Source organism: Mesoplodon bidens (assembly GCF_964165515.1).
Source record: "Mesoplodon bidens genome assembly, chromosome: 8".
Classification (NCBI taxonomy): Eukaryota; Metazoa; Chordata; class Mammalia; order Artiodactyla; family Ziphiidae; genus Mesoplodon; species Mesoplodon bidens.
Window position 1 is genome coordinate 107,211,124 of NC_138165.1, and position 21,068 is coordinate 107,232,191.

The following is a 21,068-nucleotide window of genomic DNA, read 5'->3' on the forward strand; positions in this document are numbered from 1 at the left end:
ACTCTTCGTTGCGGTGCGCGGGCTTCTCATTGCGGTGGCTTCTCTTGTGGAGCAGGGCTTCCCAGGAAAGTCCCTGTGTTACTACTGCTGATGTATTTAGAGCAAGAGCAATCTACTGATCCCTTTGCTGGAACACGTTGTCATATAAAGCACCCAATTTGTCTACCCTGGCCTTTGATTTTCATGAAAATGACTCAGTACCTAAATCCCTGGCAGTTAGAGCTATTTGAAACCCATCAAAATTTGTGCCATTTTACCCAGAAACACCTTATGAATGGTAATTGCTGAAACTTACAGAACAATAAAACCATATCATAAGAATAGAAATTTGGGGCTTCCCTGGTGATGCAGTGGTTAAGAGTCTGCCTGCCAATGCCGGGGACATGGGTTCGAGCCCTGGTCTGGGAAGGTCCCACACGCTGCGGAGCAGCTAAGCCCGTGCACCACAACTATTGAGCCTGTGCGCCTAGAGCCCACGAGCCACGACTGCTGAAGCCCGCGGGCCTGGAGCCCGTGCTCCGCATCAAGAGAAGCCACCACAGGGCTTCCCTGGTGGCGCAGTGGTTGAGAGTCCGCCTGCTGATGCAGGGGACACAGGTTTGTGCCCCGGTCCAGGAGGATCCCACATGCCACGGAGCGGCTGGGCCCGTGAGCCATGGCCGCTGGACCTGCACGTCCGGAGCCTGTGCTCCGCAATGGGAGAGACCACAACAGTGAGAGGCCCGCGTACCGCAAAAAAAAAAAAAAAAAAAAAAAAAACACTGAGGAAAAGAGAAGCTACCACAATGAGAAGCCTGCGCACCGCAACGAAGAGTAGGGCCTGCTCGCCACAGCTAGACAAAGCCCACATGCAGCAATGAAGACCCAATGCAGCCAAAAATTAATTAATTAATTAATTAATTAATTAATTAAGTTAAAAAAAGAATAGAGATTTTGTGATAAAAATCTACACAGTCTGTTTTGATTATGCCTTGCAATTAAATACAGATAGCACTAGAAATATTTTCGTTTTACTCCTTGGTCAGTAAAAACACCTATAAGAAAATTAAAGATACCAGGGATTAGTAATAGCGTTACCTTTCTGCTGCTAAAGAGGAAGTAAACACTAACCAAAATTAATACTGACATAATTTGTGCCAGAACATAATTTGTGTTAATAAAATGAAAACTTTCTACTAGGTCTACAGAAATAACATAGTGTCTGGCAGCATTTTTTATAGTTTTCAGGAACAAATATCAGTCGTGTCCTAATTATAGGATCTTTCCTTCACAAATGGCTTACTTGGCCTATAATTTTTCCCCCTTGGCTAATATTTACTGAGTCTTGGAAGAGACCAAGTCCAAGAGGCCTTTTATGAAGTAGTTCAGGGGTCCTCTTTTTTACCCTTCCACCACTTTGCATCCAGTAGGAACACCTGTCTTTGCTCATTCTATCAAAAGCAGCAGCTCTGCTGGGAATTATATAAATGCTCTTGACATAGTCTCCCCAGTGCCTTCTAGATAGAGATTTTAATAAGATCTTTGGTCTTTTCAGATCAATCTCTTGTGTAGACTAGCACTTACTGATCATTTCTTACATTTTGGCACTTTGTCACCTGCCAAACAAATAGACCACTGTTTTAGGCATAAGCCAAAGAGAGATCTTCTGGAATTTGCAGTAATATTTTTGTTTATAAAGATCTAATCTAAATAAAGTCCTAAATTAGTAGGTGTTGGCCTTTTTTTGACTTGTGAAAATCTAATGAAAGCTAGGATCCAGGGAAAGGCATTAAATGTGCCATATTTTGCAAATTAATTCAGGGGTTCATCCACCAGGTTAATAGTCCTGGCCCTAAATGTATTTGACAGCTCCAAACCAGTATTTTATATATATATATATATGTTTATTTATTTGTTTGGCTGTGCTGGGTCTTGGTTGTGGTACGCGGGATCTTCGCTGTGGCATGCGAACTCTTAGCTGCGGCACGAGGGATCTAGTTTCCTGACCAGGGATCGAACCCGGGCCCCTGCATTGAGAGCATGGAGTGTTAACCACTGGACCACCAGGGAAGTCCCCAAACCAGTATTTATATCATTATTATTAGCATCTAGAAGTCCTAAGAGAAAAGGCTGTTAATTGAAATGTATACTATTCTGCGCTCCTATTTTATGAGGTTGATTTGAATGGTTCCCTAATTGTTTTTCTGGCTTGTCTATGTGGGTTATCCTTAAGATACCCTTTAAAAAGGAAACTGAATCACATCATCATTGAGACTCATACTCTCATCTTTAAAGTTTCATTGCGGGTGGCCAAAGCTGTTTGAAAACAGAGCCCGGGGGTATATGGATGGGCCTCTTGGTGAAGGAGACTCTGCAGAGGGAGGGGGGAGCCCTGGCAGGCGATTGGATTGCCAGAACCTTAGGTTCATGTATATAGAGTGAACAGATAGATTCCCGAAACTCCAAACTAGCTTTACTGGAATTCTGAGGACTAGCCAGTTTATGTAAGTAGAAATTTCTTTTCGTACTTGGGTTCTAAAATTCTAATGGTCACGTTCTACGAAAGTGATAGTTAAGTTGGCAAATACTGATCAAACCCAAAGATGTATTTATGTAAAGTAGAAAATTTTACTGAAAAATAACAAACTTGGTCTCTAGGGTCAATTGACATGTTTTTAAATTCCTGCACTTGGGGCTTCCCTGGTGGCACAGTGGTTGAGAGTCCGCCTGCTGATGCAGGGGACACGGGTGCGTGCCCCAGTCCGGGAAGATCCTACATGCCGCGGAGCGGCTGGGCCCGTGAGCCATGGCCGCTGAGCCTGCGCGTCCGGAGCCTGTGCTCTGCAACGGGAGAGGCCACGACAGTGAGAGGCCCGCGTACCGCAAAAAAACAACAACAACAACAAAAAAATAAATTCCTGCACTTATCTTTTGTAAAGGAAATTGATGACACTGAATTTCTTGAAAAGAACAGCGTAAGAACCCACAGGAAAATGTTGGGCTCTGCACCCACTTGTACATCCATTGCTCTTGGAACTGACCAGCTGGATATTTTGGTCTCATTATTCCATTTGTCCTGCTACTTGATTCTGTAAAGATGCAGGAAAGCTGTTTTTGACCATGTAATTAATTGGCTTCCATTGTGTTTCAAGTGCCTCATTTTAATTGATATGTTGGATTTGCCATCTTTTTTTTTTTTAAACCTTCCTTTCTTAACCTTTGTTTTTATGCAGACAAATGTGAGTTCAAGGGTTCCCTGTCCGGCAGTAATGCAGGAATTACAAGCATTGAATTTGATAGTGCTGTAAGTACTTAATAGCCATGGAAATGGGTGAGTTTAGAAACAATTTTAAACATCTGGTTCTTGAAATTTAAAAACTTACCTGGTTTCTCTGCTATTTTCTGTCTTAATGTTAGAGAAGGATGTAGGTAGATTATAAATTCTGTGCTGATCACGACCGTGTTGGAGACTGGGTAGGGGAGACAGGTCTGGGATACCCCAGCAAGGCAGTCGCCAGACTTGATAAAGGCCCCGGGTTGGGCCAAGGCAGTGCAGGTGGAGAGGAGAGGGTCTAGCGAGAAGCACCAGAGTCGAGTAGTCTCCAACGGGGGCAGTTGGGAGGTGTGGCTGGGGAGAGTCAGTGGTTCTGAGCTCTTGGACTTGGAGAGGTGCAGAGAATTAGTACTTGCTGTTACTGAAGGTGGGAGGTGGTGGGGAGTGAACACAGGAGGAGGAATTCCATTCTGAGCTGGAGGTATCCACAGCCTACAGGGGAGGTCGAGCAGGCTCGGGAGAAAGGCCTGAACTTAACGGGGATTTTGATAAATTAACAGAATGCTGGTTATAGCGGTATTCAGCTCAGGTGTATAGTTATAGGCATCTAAACCTTCTTGGGCTTGATTATCGGGGAATTTGTATCATGTGAACTGAGTTCTTCTATTTTGGCTAACATTTCTTCTCCTCCCCTTTATTGCTGTAGGGATCTTACCTCTTAGCAGCGTCAAATGATTTTGCAAGCCGCATCTGGACTGTGGATGACTATCGGTTACGGGTAAGACCCAGTTAGGAAAGTTAATGTAATCTCCAAACTTCATGTGGTTGCTTACCAGTCACATGGTGTAGGAAATGGCAGGTGGATTGATTAGGAGAATTGTGTGTTGTCCTGAAAATCATACTTGAATGCCCCTGCCCTTTCCTTTCCTCCTTAGGAAAATTGATGTTTCCACTTTACATTCTTACTTTGTCCAGTATTCAGTTGCAGAATATTTGCAATAGGAAACCGTCACGTTTCCATGAAAGACTTGGGACACTCCTGTTCATAAAAACTAAATTTTTTTGGTAGGTGTCAGTTTTAGCTTATCTTCAGCTATTTACCACCAGAGTATAATTTGTGTTTCTTAAGCACCCCAAGACTAAATCGCCTCACAAAGTAGAACTGGAAAGTAGGCTATAGAAGTACATGTGGGTATACTTATGAGAGAGAGAAAACAGCTCAAAGCCAGGAAGCAGGTGTATGGGAAAGCAAAAACAGTGGGATCAGATGTTGATGAAATCTGCATCTGAACCCAAACCTACCATGAAGACTCTTGGATTCCAAGACAAAGACAAAAATTAGATGGTATATCACTTTTGTTCTAATAGAAGACATAGCTTAATTTAGAGACATGTTTTTCTCTTAAGCTTGAAGCAACCTTCACATGAGCTCATTAACTAAAGGCTACTGAAAGATAAGGTGGCGGATTTACTTGTCATTGGTAGGCATTTTACCCGCAAAAAAAAAGCTTGACACAAACTTCTGTGTCAACCCACATGAAAAACAGAGAGCATGATGTTAAGATGAACTTCATAAAGATAAATCTACAGGGAGGTGGGGAGCTGCAATAGAAGTGGTCCATTAGGTAGTTTCTGACGGTCTGATTCGATGGTGCAGGGATGCAGCTAGAAGAATAGTTAGAAACACACAGTTCACTTATCACTTGGGCTTTCCATTTTCTTGAAGGAGCTGTGTGGAAAATGGCCAGTGTTAGATGCTAGCTAATACCTAAAGGGTGGTAATTCTTGATTCTTAGTTGAAAGAGGATCCACGTGCAAAGCATGAGATGTGAGGATGACAAAGGTTATGTTCTCTCCTAAAAGCTGAAGGGCCTGCCTGGTGTTCTTGTTGCAAGGAAGGAACAGGGAGGTGGATTCCTGCAGGCAGGGCTGGACTCCTCTTAAGCAACAGTACACATCTGTTCAAATGCTTGAACGAGTTCTCAGTTGAAGCCCCGTAGTCCTGCACCGTAAGCATGGAAAAAGTTCCATGTAACAGCCTAGACTGTTCTCCTGGCAGTGTTACAGTCCAGCCTGTGGCATGCCTTCTCTATGTACCCATCAGTTGTTTAGCAGAAATTTAAGATGGGGTTGAATACTTCTGCAGTCATTATTTTTCCTAAAGGAAAGGGGCTTTTACCTGAGTGGTTTCTGTGTTTCACCCAGTAGTCGGGTATATTATATACGTTACTGCTTTTAATCCTCAGGGGGATGCAGGTGAGGTAGGTAGATGGGGAAACTGAGGTTCAGCTAAGCCCACAGAATTGCCTGAGGTCACACAGTTAACAAATAGAAACATGAGACTTTGGATTGAGTCCTGTGCTCTTTCCTGTGTTCAGTTGGCCTGGATTATTCTAGACTGAGATACAGTAAAACTGTGTAATTAGTGAAGAGTGACATACAGCCTTCCTTACATTTTAGGCCCTTAGAGGAGTAAAGCAAGGAGTTGAGTGCAGGATGATACATATTTTTTTCTATCTTACTTACTTACTTACTTATCTATTTATTTATCTATTTATTTATTTATCTATTTATCTATCTATTTATTTATCTATTTATTTATTTATCTATTTATTTATCTATCTATTTATTTATCTGTTTATCTATTTATCTATCTATTTATTTATTTATCTATTTATTTATCTATGTATCTATTTATTTATCTATTTATCTATTTATCTATTCATCTATTTATTTATCTATTTATCTATTTATTTATCTATCTATCTATTTATCGATTTATCTATTTATTTATTTATTTATCGATTTATCTATTTATTTGTCTATTCATTTATTTATCTATTTATTTATTTATCTATTTATTTATCTATTTATTTATCTATCTATTTATTTATTTACCTATTTATCTATTTATCTATTTATTTATTCATCTATTTATCTATTTATTCATTTATTTATTTATCTATCTATCTATCTATTTATTTATTTATTTATCTATCTATTTATTTATCTATTTGTTTATTTATGTATTTATTTATGTATTTATGTATTTATGGCGGTACACGGGCCTCTCACTGTTGTGGCCTCTCTGGTTGCGGAGCACAGGCTCCAGACGCACAGGCTCAGCAGCCATGGCTCACGGGCCCAGCTGCTCCGCAGCATGTGGGATCCTCCCGGACCGGGGCACAAACCCACGTCCCCTGCATTGGCAGGCGGACTCTCAACCACTGCGCCACCAGGGAAGCCCTATTTCTTTATTTTAATTTTTGAATTTTATTTTATTTTATTTTTTATACAGGAGGTCCTTATTAGTCATCAGTTTTATACACATCAGTGTGTACATGTCAATCCCAATCGCCCAATTCATCACACCACCTCCCCCCCCACCGCTTTCCCCGCTTGGTGTCCATACGTTTGTTCTCTACATCTGTCTCAATTTCTGCCCTGCAAACCAGTTCATCTGTACCATTTTTCTGGTTTCCATATATATGCGTTAGTATATGATATTTGTTTTTCTCTTTCTGACTGACTTCACTCTGTATGACAGTCTCTAGATCCATCCCCGTCTCTACAAATGACCCAATTTCCTTCCCATTTATGGCTGAGTAATATTCCATTTTATATATGTACCACATCTTCTTTATCCATTTGTCTGTCGATGGGCATTTAGGTTGCTTCCATGACCTGGCTATTGTAAATAGTGCTGCAGTGAACATTGGGGTGCATCATGTGTCTTTTTGAATTATGGTTTTCTCTGGGTATATGCCCAGTAGTGGGATTGCTGGATCATATGGTAATTCTATTCTTAGTTTTTTAAGGAACCTCCAAACTGTTCTCCATAGTGGCTGTATCAATTTACATTCCCACCAACAGTACAGGAGGGTTCCCTTTTCTCCACACCCTCTCCAGCATTCATTGTTTGTAGATTTTCTGATGATGCCCATTCTAACTGGTGTGAGGTGATACCTCATTGTAGTTTTGATGTACATTTCTCTAATGATTAGTGATGTTGAGCAGCCTTTCATGTGCTTCTTGGCCATCTGTATGTCTTCTTTGGAGAAATGTCTATTTAGGGTGTCTTCCATTTTTGGATTGGGTTGTTTGTTTTTTTAATATTGAGCTGCATGAGCGGAGATTAATCCTTTGTCCGTTGATTCGTTTGCAAGTATTTTCTCCCATTTTGAGGGTTGTCTTTTCGTCTTGTTTATGGTTTCCTTTGCTGTGCAAAAGCTTTGAAGTTTCATTAGGTCCCATTTGTTTATTTTTGTTTTTATTTCCATTACTCTAGGAGGTGGATCAAAAAAGATCTTGCTGTGATTTATGTCTAAGAGTGTTCCTCCGATGTTTTCCTCTAAGAGTTTTATAGTGACCGGTCTTACATTTAGGTCTCTAATCCATTTTGAGTTTATTTTTGTGTATGGTGTTAGGGAGTGTTCTAATTTCATTCTTTTACATGTAGCTGTCCAGTTTTCCCAGCACCATTTATTGAAGAGACTGTCTTTTCTCCATTGCATATCTTTGCCTCCTTTGTCATAGATTAGTTGACCATAGGTGTGTGGGTTTATCTCTGGGCTTTCTATCTTGTTCCATTGATCTATGTTTCTGTTCTTGTACAAGTACTATATTGTCTTGATTACTGTAGCTTTGTAGTATAGTCTGAAGTCAGGGAGTCTGATTCCTCCAGCTCTATTTTTTTCCCTCAAGACTGCTTTGGCTGTTCGGGGTCTTTTGTGTCTCCATACAAATTTTAAGATTTTTTGTTCCGGTTCTATAAAAAATTCCATTGGAGGGCTTCCCTGGTGGCGCAGTGGTTGGGAGTCCGCCTGCCGATGCAGGGGACACGGGTTCGTGCCCCGGTCTGGGAGGATCCCACATGCCGCGGAGCGGCTGGGCCCGTGAGCCATGGCCGCTGAGCCTGCGCGTCCGGAGCCTGTGCTCCGAAAGGGGAGAGGCCACGACGGTGAGAGGCCCGCCTACCGCAAAAAAAAAAAAAAAAAAAAAAAAAATTCCATTGGTAATTTGATAGGGATTGCATTGAATCTGTAGATTGCTTTGGGTAGTATAGTCATTTTCACAGTATTGATTCTTCCAGTCCAACAACATGATATATCTCTCCATCTGTTGGCATCATCTTTAATTTCTTTAATCAGTGTCATAGTATTTTGCATACAGGTCTTTTGTCTCCCTAGGTAGGTTTATTCCTAGGTTTTTTTTTTGTTTGGTTGTTTTTTTCTTTTGTAGTACGTGGGCCTCTCACTGCTGTGGCCTCTCCCGTTGCAGAGCACAGGCTCCGGACGCTCAGGCTCAGCGGCCATGGCTCACGTGCTCAGCCGCTCTGCGGCATGTGGGATCTTCCCGGACCAAGGCACGAACCCGTGTCCCCTGCATCGGCAGGCAGACTCTCAACCACTGCGCCACCAGGGAAGGCCCTATTCCTAGGTATTTTATTCTTTTTGTTGCAATGGTAAATGGGAGTGTTTCCTTAATTTCTCTTTCAGATTTTTCATCATTAGTGTATAGGAATGCAAGAGGTTTCTGTACATTAATTTTGTACCCTGCAACTTTACCAAATTCATTGATTAGCTCTAGTAGTTTTCTGGTGGCATCTTTAGGATTCTCTTTATATAGTATCATGTAATCTGCAAACAGTGACAGTTATACTTCTTCTTTTCCAATTTGTATTCCTTTTATTTCTTTTTCTTCTCTGATTGCCGTGGCTAGGACTTCCAAAACTATGTTGAATAATAGTGGTGACAGTGGACATCCTTGTCTTGTTCCTGATCTTAAAGGAAATGCTTTCAGTTTTTCACCATTGAGAATGATGTTTGCTGTGGGTTTGTTCTATATGGCTTTTATTACGTTGAGACAGGTTCCCTCTATACCCACTTTTTGGAGAGTTCTTATCATAAATGGGTGTTGAAGTTTGTCAGAAGCTTTTTCTGCATCTATTGAGATGATCATATGGTTTTTATCCTTCAATTTGTTAATATGGTGTATCACATTGATTGATTTGCCTATATTGAAGAATCCTTGCATCCCTGGGATAAATCCCACTTGATCATGGTGTATGATCCTTTTAATGTGTTGTTGGATTTTGTTTGCTAGTATTTTGTTGAGGATTTTTGCATCTCTATTCATCAGTGATATTGGTCTGTAATTTTCTTTTTTTGTAGTATCTTTGGTTTTGGTATCAGGGTGATAGTGGCCTCTTAGAATGAGTTTCGGAGTGTTCCTTCCTCCACAATTTTTTGGAAGAGTTTGAGAGGGATGGGTGTTAGCTCTTCTCTAATTGTTTGATAGAATTCACCTGTGAAGCCATCTGGTCCTGGGCTTCTGTTTGTTGGAAGATTTTTAATCACAGTTTCAATTTCATTACTTGTGATTGGTCTGTTCATATTTTCTATTTCTTCCTGGTTCAGTCTTGGAAGATTATACCTTTCTAAGAATTTGTCCATTTCTTCCATGTTGTCCATTTTATTGGCAGAGTTGCTTGTAGTAGTCGCTTAGGATGCTTTGTATTTCTGTGGTGTCTGCTTTAACTTCTTTTTCATTTCTAATTTCATTGATTTGAGTCCTCTTCCTCTTTTCTTGATGAGTCTGACTAATGGTTTATCAATTTTGTTTATCTTCTCAAAGAACCAGTTTTTAGTTTTATTGATCTTTGCTATTGTCTTCTTTGTTTCTATTTCATTTATTTCTGCTCTGATTTTATGATTTTTTTCCTTCTGCTAACTTTGGGTTTTGTTTGTTCTTCTTTCTCTAGTTCCTTTAGGTGTAAGGTTAGGTTGTGTATTTGAGATTTTTCTTGATTCTTGATGTAGGCTTGTATAGCTATAAACTTCCCTCTTAGAACTGCTTTTGCTGCATCCCATAGGTTTTGGATCGTCGTGTTTTCATTGTCATTTGTCTCTAGGTATATTTTGATTTCTTCAGTGATCTCTTGGTTATTTAATAACGTATTGTTTAGCCTCCATGTGTTTGTGTTTTTTACGTTTTTTCCCCTGTAATTAATTTCTAAAATCATAGCGTTGTGGTCAGAAAAGATGCTTGATATGATTTCAGTTTTCTTAAATTTACTGAGGCTTGATTTGTGACCCAAGATGTGATCTATCCTGGAGAATGTTCTGTGCGCACTTGAGAAGAACGTGTACTCTGCTGTTTTTGGATGGAATATCCTATGAATAACAAATCTATCTGGTGTGTTGTGTCATTTAAAGCTTCTGTTTCTTTACTTATTTTCATTTTGGATGATTTGTCCATTGGTGTAAGTGAGGTGTTAAAGTCCCCCACTATTATTGTGTTACGGTCGATTTCCTGTTTTATAGCTGTTAGCAATTGCCTTATATATTGAGGTGCTCCTATGTTGGGTGCATATATATTTATAATTGTTATACCTTCTTCTTGGATTGATCCCTTGATCAATATGTAGCGTCCTTCCTTGTCTCTTGTAACATTATTTTAAAGTCTATTTTATGTGATATGAGTATTGCTACTCCAGCTTTCTTTTGATTTCCATTTCCATGGAATATCCTTTTGCATCCCCTCACTTTCAGTCTGTAGCTGTCCCTGGGTCTGAAGTGGGTCTCTTTTTTTTTTTTTTTTTTTTTTTTTTGCTGTACGCGGGCCTCTCACTCTTGTGGCTTCTCCCGTTGCGGAGCACAGGCTCCGGACGCGCGAGCTCAGCGTCCACAGCTCACGGGCCCAGCCGCTCCGCGGCATGTGGGCTCTTCCCGGACTGGGGCACGAACCCGTGTCCCCTGCATCAGCAGGCGGACTCTCAACCACTGCACCACCAGGGAAGCCCCTGAACTGGGTCTCTTGTAGACAGCATATAGATGGGTCTTGTTTTTGTATCCATTCAGCAAGCCTGTGTCTTTTGGTTGGAGCATTTAATCCATTCACGTTTAAGGTAATTATCGATATGTATGTTCCTATGACCATTTTCTTAATTGTTTTGGGTTTGTTTTTGTAGGTGCTTTTCTTCTCTTGTGTTTCCCACTTAGAGAAGTTCCTTTAGCATTTGTTGTAGAGCTGGTTTGCTGGTGCTGAATTTTCTTAGCTTTTGCTTGTTTGTAAACCTTTTGATTTCTCAGTTGAGTCTGAATGAGATCCTTGCTGGGTAGAGTAACCTTGGTTGTAGGCTCTTCCCTTTCATCACTTTAAGTATATCATACCACTCCTTTCTTGCTTGTAGAGTTTCTGCTGAGAAATCAGCTGTTAACCTTATGGGAGTTCCCTTGTATGTTATTTGTCATTTTTCCCTTGCTGCTTTCAATAATTTTTATTTTTCTTTAATTTTTGCCAGTTTGATTACTATGTGTCTCAGTGTGTTTCTCCTTGGGTTTATCCTGCCTGGGACTCTGTGCTTCCTGGACTTGGGTGGCTATTTCCTTTCCCATGTTAGGGAAGTTTTCAACTATAATCTCTTCATGTATTTTCTCAGGTCCTTTCTCTCTTCTCCTTCTGGGACCCCTATAATGCTAATGTTTTGCATTTAATGTTGTCCCAGAGGTCTTTTAGGCTGTCTTCATTTCTTTTCATTCTTTTTTCTTTATTCTGTTCCACAGCAGTGAATTCCACCATTCTGTCTTCCAGGTCACTTATCCATTCTTCTGCCTCAGTTCTTCTGCTACTGATTCCTTCTAGTGTAGTTTTCATCTCAGTTATTGTATCGATCATCTCTGTTTGTTTGTTCTTTAATTCTTCTAGGTCTTTGTTAAACATTTCTTGCATCTTCTCGGTCTTTGCCTCCATTCTTTTTCGAGGTCCTGGATCATCTTCACTATCATTATTCTGAATTCTTTTTCTGGAAGGTTGCCTATCTCCACTTCATTTAGTTGTTTTTCTGGGGTTTTATCTTGTTCCTTTATCTGGTACATAGCCCTCTGCCTTTTCATCTTGTCTGGTTTTCTGTGAATGTGGTTTTTGTTCCACAGGCTGCACGATTGTAGTTCTTCTTGCTTCTGCTGTCTGCCCTCTGGTGGATGAGGCTATCTAAGAGGCTTGTGCAAGTTTCCTGATGGGAGGGACTGGTGGAGGGTAGAGCTGACTGTTGCTCTTCAAAGTCTGATTCTCTAGGAATTCCTCCTCCCGTTGCCGGACCCCCAGTTTTGGAACCTGACGCGGGGCTCAGAACCTTCACTTCAGTGGGTGGACTTCTGTGGTATGTGTTTTCCAGTCTGTGAGTCACCCACCCAGTAGTTACGGGATTTGATTTTACTGTCATTGTGCCCCTCCTACCATCTCATTGTGGCTTCTCCTTTGTCTTTGGATGCGGGGTACCTTTTTTGGTGAGTTCCAGTGTCTTTCTGTCAGTGACTGTCCAGCAGCTAGTTGTGATTCTGGTGTTCTCACAAGAGGGAGTGAGAGCACGTCCTTCTACTCTGCCATGTTGGTTCTGAGCAGGATATTTTTAATTGGTAGAAGAATTCTCAACAGGTAAGCGTCAGCTTTTAGGCCTGAAGTAAGAAGGCCCTGGAGGCGGAGGTAGACCTGGGTGACAGAGGTCATAATGTTGGTAACTGTTTTCAAGTGAGCTGGTTTGCAAAGGTTGGCTGAGTCTCACTGGAGAGGGTGCTGGAGCACCAAGCTGTGGGTGCTGACGAGCCAGGGGCTGGTGCCAGGGCTGTAGCCTCCTTTGCTGGACCAGCTGGCTCAGAGGGCCTCTCTTCTGCTCACAGCTGTGTGCTATCACTTGGTAAATGTGTGAAGGAGATCAGGAGGCCCTTTTAACAGGTTATCCATTCCCACAGAAACCACATGAACGCTTACCAGGGCCCAGGAAGTAAGTAGTCTCCCTGTCTAGGAGGCTCTGGCTTCTACCGAGACCCTCATTTACAGAGGATGTTGGAGGACATAGATGGGCATCCATGTTCTGAAACTCAAGATCCAAGCCCTGGTCATTGTCTCCTCAACTTGAGGTGGGTGGTGTTGGGTGAGACCAGAATGCAGGAGTGGCTGGTCAAGTACTTGCTTTAAATCCTTTTAGTAAAGCTGTCCTAGAAATAGTCTGGTGTTGAGAGGGGCCCATTCCAGAGGACTCCTTTCAATACAGGGTGTTTTCGACTCCCTTAAAAATGTAGGGGGCCTCCCTGGTGGCGCAGTGGTTGGGAGTCCGCCTGCCGATGCAGGGGATGCGGGTTCGTGCCCCGGTCCGGGAGGATCCCATATGCCGCGGAGCGGCTGGGCCCGTGAGCCATGGCCACTGAGCCTGCGCGTCCGGAGCCTGTGCTCCGCAGGGGGAGAGGCCACGGCAGTGAGAGGCCCGCGTACCGCAAAAAAAAAAAAAAAAATGTAGGGACTTCCCTGGTGGCGCAGTAGTTAAGAATCCGCCTGCCAATGCAAGGGACACGGGTTCGAGCCCTGGTCCGGGAAGATCCCACGTGCCTCAGAGCAACTAAGCCCGTGTGCCACAACTACTGAGCCTGTGCTCTAGAGCCTTCGAGCCACAACTACTGAAGCCCACGTGCCTAGACCCCGTGCTCTGCAACAAGAGAATCCACTGACTGCAGTGAGAAAAGCCCTCGCACCGCAACAAAGAGTAGCCCCCGCTCTCCGCAACTAGAGAAAGCCCGCGCACAGCAACGAAGACCCAGCACAGACAAAAATAAATAAATAAAATAAATATTTTTAAAAATTAAAAAAAAACTTGTAAAAGATTACTGCAAAACTGAGGAACTGGGCTGAAGAAGCCATCCTGCTCACTTCTGTAACGCTGGTGTGGAGAAGTGGCCTCAGTGAGGACTTGCTTTCAGATGATGGTTTTTATTTCAGAAACCTCCTTATCATGTTCTGCATTTTTCTGAGGTCACTTGTCTTTGGTTGGTGTTAATGGTAGCTGCTACATGGTGGGTGGCCCTTAGAGTCTGCCCTGCAGCACCAGGGAGCCAGTGCAGAGCCTGAGGGAAGAGAGCTCTAAGCCTTCCCATTCGGAGACTCAGGCTGCTGTGACATCAAAACCCATGCCCCGTCTCTTAAAGAGGAAGATAAAAGCCTTAAAGTAGTGTTAGAAGTTAAATATTAACTATTAAGAATAAATTCAAAAACACTGTATAGGTAAAAGAATTTCAAATAAATCTGATCCACTTAAAATGACTTAAAAATCAGTTTTTATGTGATAAAAGTGAATGCTTGCAGGAGGCTGAATTCCATACCACTGAGAGCATGGAGATGAAACTAGCCAGCCTCAGGCAGGGCCGGTCAGGCTGGGTTTCCACCAAGAACAAAATAAGCAGAAATCCAGACTTTTTTAAAAGCAAGGTAACGCATGTGAAAAGCCAGGAAATAAAAACATTCCTTTAGTCCATTAATCCAACAGTTTCATTCCAGGAAGTAAGTCAGAAGAAAGCCGTATACTCATAGATGTTCATTGCAGCATCATTTGTGATCATGAAACTTTTAAAGGGATGTAGGTGTCTGCTAGCCAAGGAAATTTCTATTAGATTGTAATCTCATTGCTTGGAGACTGTTTAGCTATTATAGAGTAATTACAGAAACTCTTAAGGAGGGTGGTGCAGAAAGGAAGAGAAAGAATGCAGTCAGCCATGGGCCTTGTGCATGGGTCACCCTCCTAAACAGTGTGAGGAAGATGTTAGTCTTTTATAGACGTTAGAGAGCCGGGGTGTTCAGGCGCCAAACAGCGTGACCCCAGAGCCCGTGTATTTTCCTGTCACATGAAAAACTGCTTGTGCTATGAAGTTAAAAGTGCAGTGGATAAATTTGTAGGGGCGTTTTCACATGAAATATATGAGAATATTAACGTGCATTTAGAGTAAGCAAAACAAGCACATTTGCATCGCCCATTTGCGGGCAATGTCTTTTCCTCCCTACGTTTGTGAAACATGATTTTACTTTTACATTAATAGTAAGAAAGAAAACAGTACATGTACACAAAACTGAATTTTTTGATGAAATAGAAGTACCTACACAAGTTTTTGGTCTCTCCCCATGGTTTGTGCAGATTGAATGATTAATACTGAGCATTATTCCTATACTGTATTTAGCATAAACTTTGTTGCTGGAACTTTTTTGATCTTTCCGGAAGGATCAGTGGGAGGTTGTCACACAGCCACAGCAGAGCTGCCACCTGGCTGGCAGCGACTGTAAGATGCTGTTCCAGTTTCAGAGAGGTTTAAATGTGAGAAGAAGGAGTCTCGGAATCCGTGCAAACTTCTTAAAGAGGAAGTACATGTGGCCCTGAGTGTTCTCTTCCTGTACTAAAGTGGAGTTGTTCTCCTGAGCAGAGAGGAAAGATTGGTTTCTAAAATGTTAACTCTAAACTGTGAGGTCTCAGCTTTGGGAGTCAGAGTTGAAACCCAGTAAGTTGACAGTTATAGTAAGTATATTAGGGTCTTTTAAAAACTGCTCTTTTTTGGAGGGGTGGGGAGGACAGATTCCCTGGAGTTCCAGTGGTTAGGACCCTGCACTTTGGCTGCCGAGGGCCCGGGTTCAATTCCTGGTCAGGGAACTAAGGTCCCACAAGCCATGCAGCGCAGCCCCCCACCCCAAAAAAGCCTTTTCTTTTTAAAAAAAAAATTATAAAGAAATCATTAGTGAACACCTGAATATCTTCTGAGCCTTTGAAGTTTCCACACATAAATATGTTGATCCATATTGAAAAGTAGGGAAAGTGCGGCATCCTCACCATCCCCAGCCGCCTCTCTCCCATTGGGCTCCAGTAGTGCTGTGGCAGGCAAAGGGCACTGACACTCGGTTATGACCCAGTTCTGCGTTGCTTGGCAGCCCAGGAAAGACGCCATGGTTGGCATCTCACAGCTAGTCACGAAAAGATTTGATTGTTGGGAATGCTGGTGTCTGTGGTTATGATCTGACATTTCAAGCTGAGACCTCTGATTGAAAAACCCCTAGGAGTTTTAATTGTTTATTTAAAGAGTCCTGATGTGTCCTTTTATTTTTTTAAGAATTTTTTTTTTTGGCTGCGTTGGGTCCTCATTGCTGCGTGCGGGCTTTCTCTAGTTGCAGCGAGCGGGGGCTACTCTTTGTTGCGGTGCGCGGGCTTCTCATTGTCGTGGCTTCTTTTGTTGTGGAGCACGGTCTCTAGGCGTGCGGGCTTCAGTAGTTGCAGCACATGGGCTCAGTACTTGTGGCTCGTGGGCTCTAGAGCGCAGGCTTAGTAGTTGTGGCACACGGGCTTAGTTGCTCCACGGCATGTGGGATCTTCCCGGGCCAGGGCTCAAACCCGTGTCCCTTACATTGGCAGGCAGATTCTTAACCACTGCGCCACCAGGGAAGCCCCTGATGTTTCCTTTTATATTGATAAATTATGCCTCTGGTGAACCTGTCTATTCTGACTTTAAATAGGACACTGACTTTCAGAGACATAGGTAAAATCCAAGATTTAAAAATTTTGTAATTTGATGTAATTCAGACTTAGAGAAAATTGCAAACAATACAGACCGGTATCTGTAATAGAGCTTATTTCAAGAAGGTCCTCTGATTGCCCCCCGCCCCTTTTAAGTTGTGTAATAAACAGCTTAAAATGTGACTAGCCTCAATAAAGAATACAGATTCAGGAAATTTCTACATGTATTTTTTAAACACTTGGGAGAAGACAAACATGTTATTTTTCTATAACATTTAAGATGAACGTGGCAGGACAAATCTAATAATATTAGATACCGTTAGTATATACATTGTTCTTTTCCATTTCATTGGCTAATAAGACTAAATACAGATGATATCCTGTCTATTTGTATTCTGTATACTTTCTGTAGTAGAGCCTTTACTGAGTACTTTATTATACAGTTTTTTTTGTTTGTTTTTTTGTTTTTTGCGGTACGCGGGCCTCTCACTGTTGTGGCCTCTCCTGTTGCGGAGCACAGGCTCCGGACACGCAGGCTCAGCGGCCACGGCTCACGGGCCCAGCCGCTCCGTGGCATGTGGGATCTTCCCAGACCGGAACACGAACCCGTGTCCCCTGTATCGGCAGGCGGACTCTCAACCACTGTGCCACCAGGGAAGCCCTATTATACAGTTTTTGTATATACTTTTTTTTTTAATTGCAGTAGAATTGACCTACAATACTATGTTAGTTCCAGGTGCGCAACATAGTGATTTGTTATTTCTGTACATTACCAAATGATCACCGTGGTAAATCTAGTTATACCTGTCACCAAAGTTACTACAGTATTAACTGTACTCCCCATGCTGTACCTTTATCCCCGTGACCGTTTCGTAGCTGGTAGCTTGTACCTCTTCATTTCTCACCTTTTTCACTCAGGTCCCCACTCCCACCCCACACAACCACCACCTTGTTCTCTGTGAGTCTCTTTCTGTTCTGTAAGGTGTTGATTTGTTTTTTAGCTTCCACGTATAAGTAAAATCATATGGTATTTGTGTTTCTCTGTCTGACTCATTTCACTTAGCATAATACCCTCTACATTCATCCATGTTGTCACACAGGGCAAGATTTCATTCTTTTTTATGACTTATAGTCCACTGTATATATGTACCGTGTCTTTATCCATTCGTCTATCATTGGACCCTTAGGTTGCTTCCATATCTTGACTGTTGTGATTAATGTTACAGTGAAAATAGGGGGGCATATATCTTTTCAAATTAGTGGTTTTGTTTTTTTTGGAAAAATACCCAGAAGTAGAATTGCTGGATCGTATGGGGTTTCTATTTTTAATTTTTTGAGGGCCCTTCATGTTGTTTTCTATAGTGGCTTCACCAACTTACATTTCCACCAGCAGTGTACGAGGATTCCCTTTTCTCCACATCCTCACCAACACTTGTTACTTGTTGTCTTTTTGATAATAGCCGTTCTGACAGGTGTGCAGTGATAATCTTATTGTGGTTTTGATTGGTGTTTCCCTGATGCCCGGTGATGTTGAGCATCTTTTCATGTGTCCATTGGTCATCTGTATGTCTTCTCTGGAAAACTGTCTGTTCAGGTCCTTTGCCTGCTCCTCCCTTATTTTGAGGGCGTGGTTATGTGACGTTTGTACTGTGGTGTTGGGTCTTTCATTTATTTTTTCATTACCTTTTTTTTTAGTTTTATTGGTGGTGGGAGGTTTATCCTCTTCCTCTTGATACCTCACCCCGGGCAATACCCAAAGATAGGCTTTCTGGGTGTTTTCCCTGAGCTACTCATCCTTTTGTGTCTGAGTGTTGCTGACCAGACCTCAGGGTGTTTGGAGAAGCTGGCTCCCTGGCACTTTGCCACTGACTCTCCCAGTGTGGCGCCCCGGAGGTTTACCCTGGTTGTGTTCTCTCCCTTAGCATACACTCACGGGACACAGCGGCAAAGTGCTGTCTGCCAAGTTCCTGCTGGACAACGCGCGTATTGTTTCTGGAAGTCACGACCGGACCCTCAAACTCTGGGATCTACGCAGCAAAGTCTGTGAGGAAATTCAGTCTCTCTGTGTCTATGAACGATTAGATATTAACCTCAGAGGTGTTTGTTTCCACATTAAAGCCTGCATTTAGTGTGACAAACTTTGAAAGTCCAATCTCATGTTGAGTGGCACTGATGTAGTGACTGTTTTTCAAGTTTGAAGCTTCATTTAAATAAGTAGTTCTGATTACTTAGGGTGAGAGTGCAGCAATGTTATGTGCACAGCCGCAGAGGGGCCTCTGCTTGATTATTCATGTTCGGTGTTCTTTCAGGCATAAAGACGGTATTTGCGGGATCCAGCTGCAACGATATTGTCTGCACAGAACAGTGTGTGATGAGTGGACATTTTGACAAGAAAATTCGTTTCTGGGACATCCGGTAAAACACCCAGGAGCTTGGTGGGGGGGCAGATGGGAGGGTCTGTATGTGGCAGAACTGTGATGGTGTCTTGTGTGGGGGTTGTGTTTTTAAAATCCCTGGAAATGGCAGAAATGAGCTCCAGTCCACATGATCTTCCCAGTTTGATATTCTTTACCCTGAAGTAGACGGTCACACTCAGCAGTCACCTCTGAGCGTGCCCTGTGTACTTATAAACAGATGAACAACTAAGTTGTTAGGTGGTTTCAAGCGTAATCGAGAAGACAGACGCACAAGTCTGCAGGGTGTGTTGAAGTAGGACCAGGAGCCCTTGTCCAAGGATGTTAGGGACCATCTCTCAAGATGAGTCTTGAGAAGTGAGTAGGCTTCACGTTGCAGAAGAGCCACTGAGGGACATTCCAGGCCAGAGCAGGGCAGTCTGTCAGGGCAAGTCAGGCGAGGGCAGATGAGACTCATAGGTTGGGTTGGGACCAGATTGCTGCAGGCTTTGGGCGCCATTGGTAGATGCCTTGATCTCATAAGCCGTTGGGTGTTTAGGAAAGGATTGCTTCATGAGAGTGTGGTAGATGACATTGGTAGCAGTTTTTTTTTTTTTTTTTTTTTTTTTTCTGATACGTGGGCCTCTCACTGTTGTGGCCTTTCCCATTGCAGAGCACAGGCTCCGGACACGCAGGCTCAGCAGCCATGGCTCACGGGCCCAGCCGCTCCGCGGCATGTGGGATCTTCCTGGACCAGGGCACAAACCTGTGTCCCCTGCATCGGCAGGCGGATTCTCAACCACTGTGCCACCAGGGAAGCCCTGGTGGCAGTTTTAAAGGGTGTACTGGGAGCGGGAAATGAGTAAAGCATTGAGGATCTGAACTCAAGGCGGTGGAGGGGGGATTTGGACGGGGTTTGTTACAAGTTGGATGTGGAGGGTGAGGAAGGAGAGAAGTAAAGCAAGATGCAGAATAAATGGCAGATTTAGGAAGAGGATGCAGTGAACATGTTCAGAAAAGGACATAAATTTGAGGTTTCTGATAGACGTTTGGAAAAACAGAAGCTTTGAGAGGTTGGCTGGGAGAAGAAATGAGACGTCCTCACAGAAGGACTTTGAAGACATGAGAGTGGATTAGTCAGAGCCCACCTGTGAAGCAACAGGGAGCTGCCCAAGGAGGGGGGAGCGGCAGAAAGGGGAGGAAAGCTGGAGTCCTGTTGGTGAGCCAAGGTGGGGGCAGTAGAAGGGACAGGCGTCCTGTTAGGATGAGGACAGTTGGTTAGGAGGTAGGTGATTGGTGATTAGTTTCAGGTGTACTGGTTGGCAGACATTTGAACCGGGAGCAAGGAATTTTAGAGCTAAGCTGGATGTTAGAAGGCTCCTCCTGGTCTCCCCCCTAATTTGATAGATGAAGACCCCAAGTCCCAGAGAGGTGGAGCGGCAACAGTAAAATAAACTCACTTACTTGGTTATGGTTTGAGGTGGGAAATCATTTCATCGAAAGTTTACAACAGAATGAATGAGTCCAGAAGGGTCTGCAGCTCCGTTGGCTGTATCACCAACAGGGCCCAGCCCAGGACTGCTGAGCACAGACCTGGGTGTGGACCGCGGCCCAGAGGAAAGCTGGGAGAAGAAAAGGAAGGAGAAGGGGTTGCCAGGGTGCCCCAGTTCCAAATCTGGAGTCACCAGGATGAGTTGGAGGGTCCCCGAGCTTTATTTTGTATGACAGGAAGCCTGGAGAGTCCACACATTTGTCCATATAAGGCAGCCCGGACCTGCTAAAGCGGTTTACGTCCCTTTGGATAAGTTGAAATGATAAAATTGAAGTGATACTAATTAAATAGTAGCCCTGCTTAGTTCATGCTGATCAGAAGCTCTGATTGGCAATTACTGTATCATTTCAGAAACAGGCAAGGAAATTAATCCTTATCAGTTTTAGAGTTCTAGTACTCACAACTACTGATAGAATCGATTGATGGGAAGATAATAAAAGCCAGGGCTGAGATGATTTGTGTGGGGTCAGGAGCACTTTCACCGTCCTTGAAGAGTATTGCATTCTAGTTCAGTTGCCTTTTCTCCTTCCTCCTTTTCTCCGTGGCATG

The 21,068-nt window shown here is 42.9% G+C and overlaps 1 protein-coding gene across 4 annotated transcripts in view; it reads left to right on the forward strand.

The window, feature by feature from the left end:
- The window catches only part of ATG16L1 (autophagy related 16 like 1), a 46,704-nt gene that overhangs the window by 21,902 nt on the left and 3,734 nt on the right, over positions 1-21,068 (forward strand). For all 4 annotated transcript variants that reach the window (XM_081242736.1, XM_081242737.1, XM_081242739.1 and 1 more), the window contains 4 exons: positions 3,213-3,283; positions 3,960-4,031; positions 18,497-18,617; positions 18,884-18,989. In XM_081242736.1, the coding sequence (XP_081098862.1) occupies positions 3,213-3,283; positions 3,960-4,031; positions 18,497-18,617; positions 18,884-18,989 (370 nt within the window). The remainder of the gene's footprint in view (positions 1-3,212; positions 3,284-3,959; positions 4,032-18,496; positions 18,618-18,883; positions 18,990-21,068) is intronic.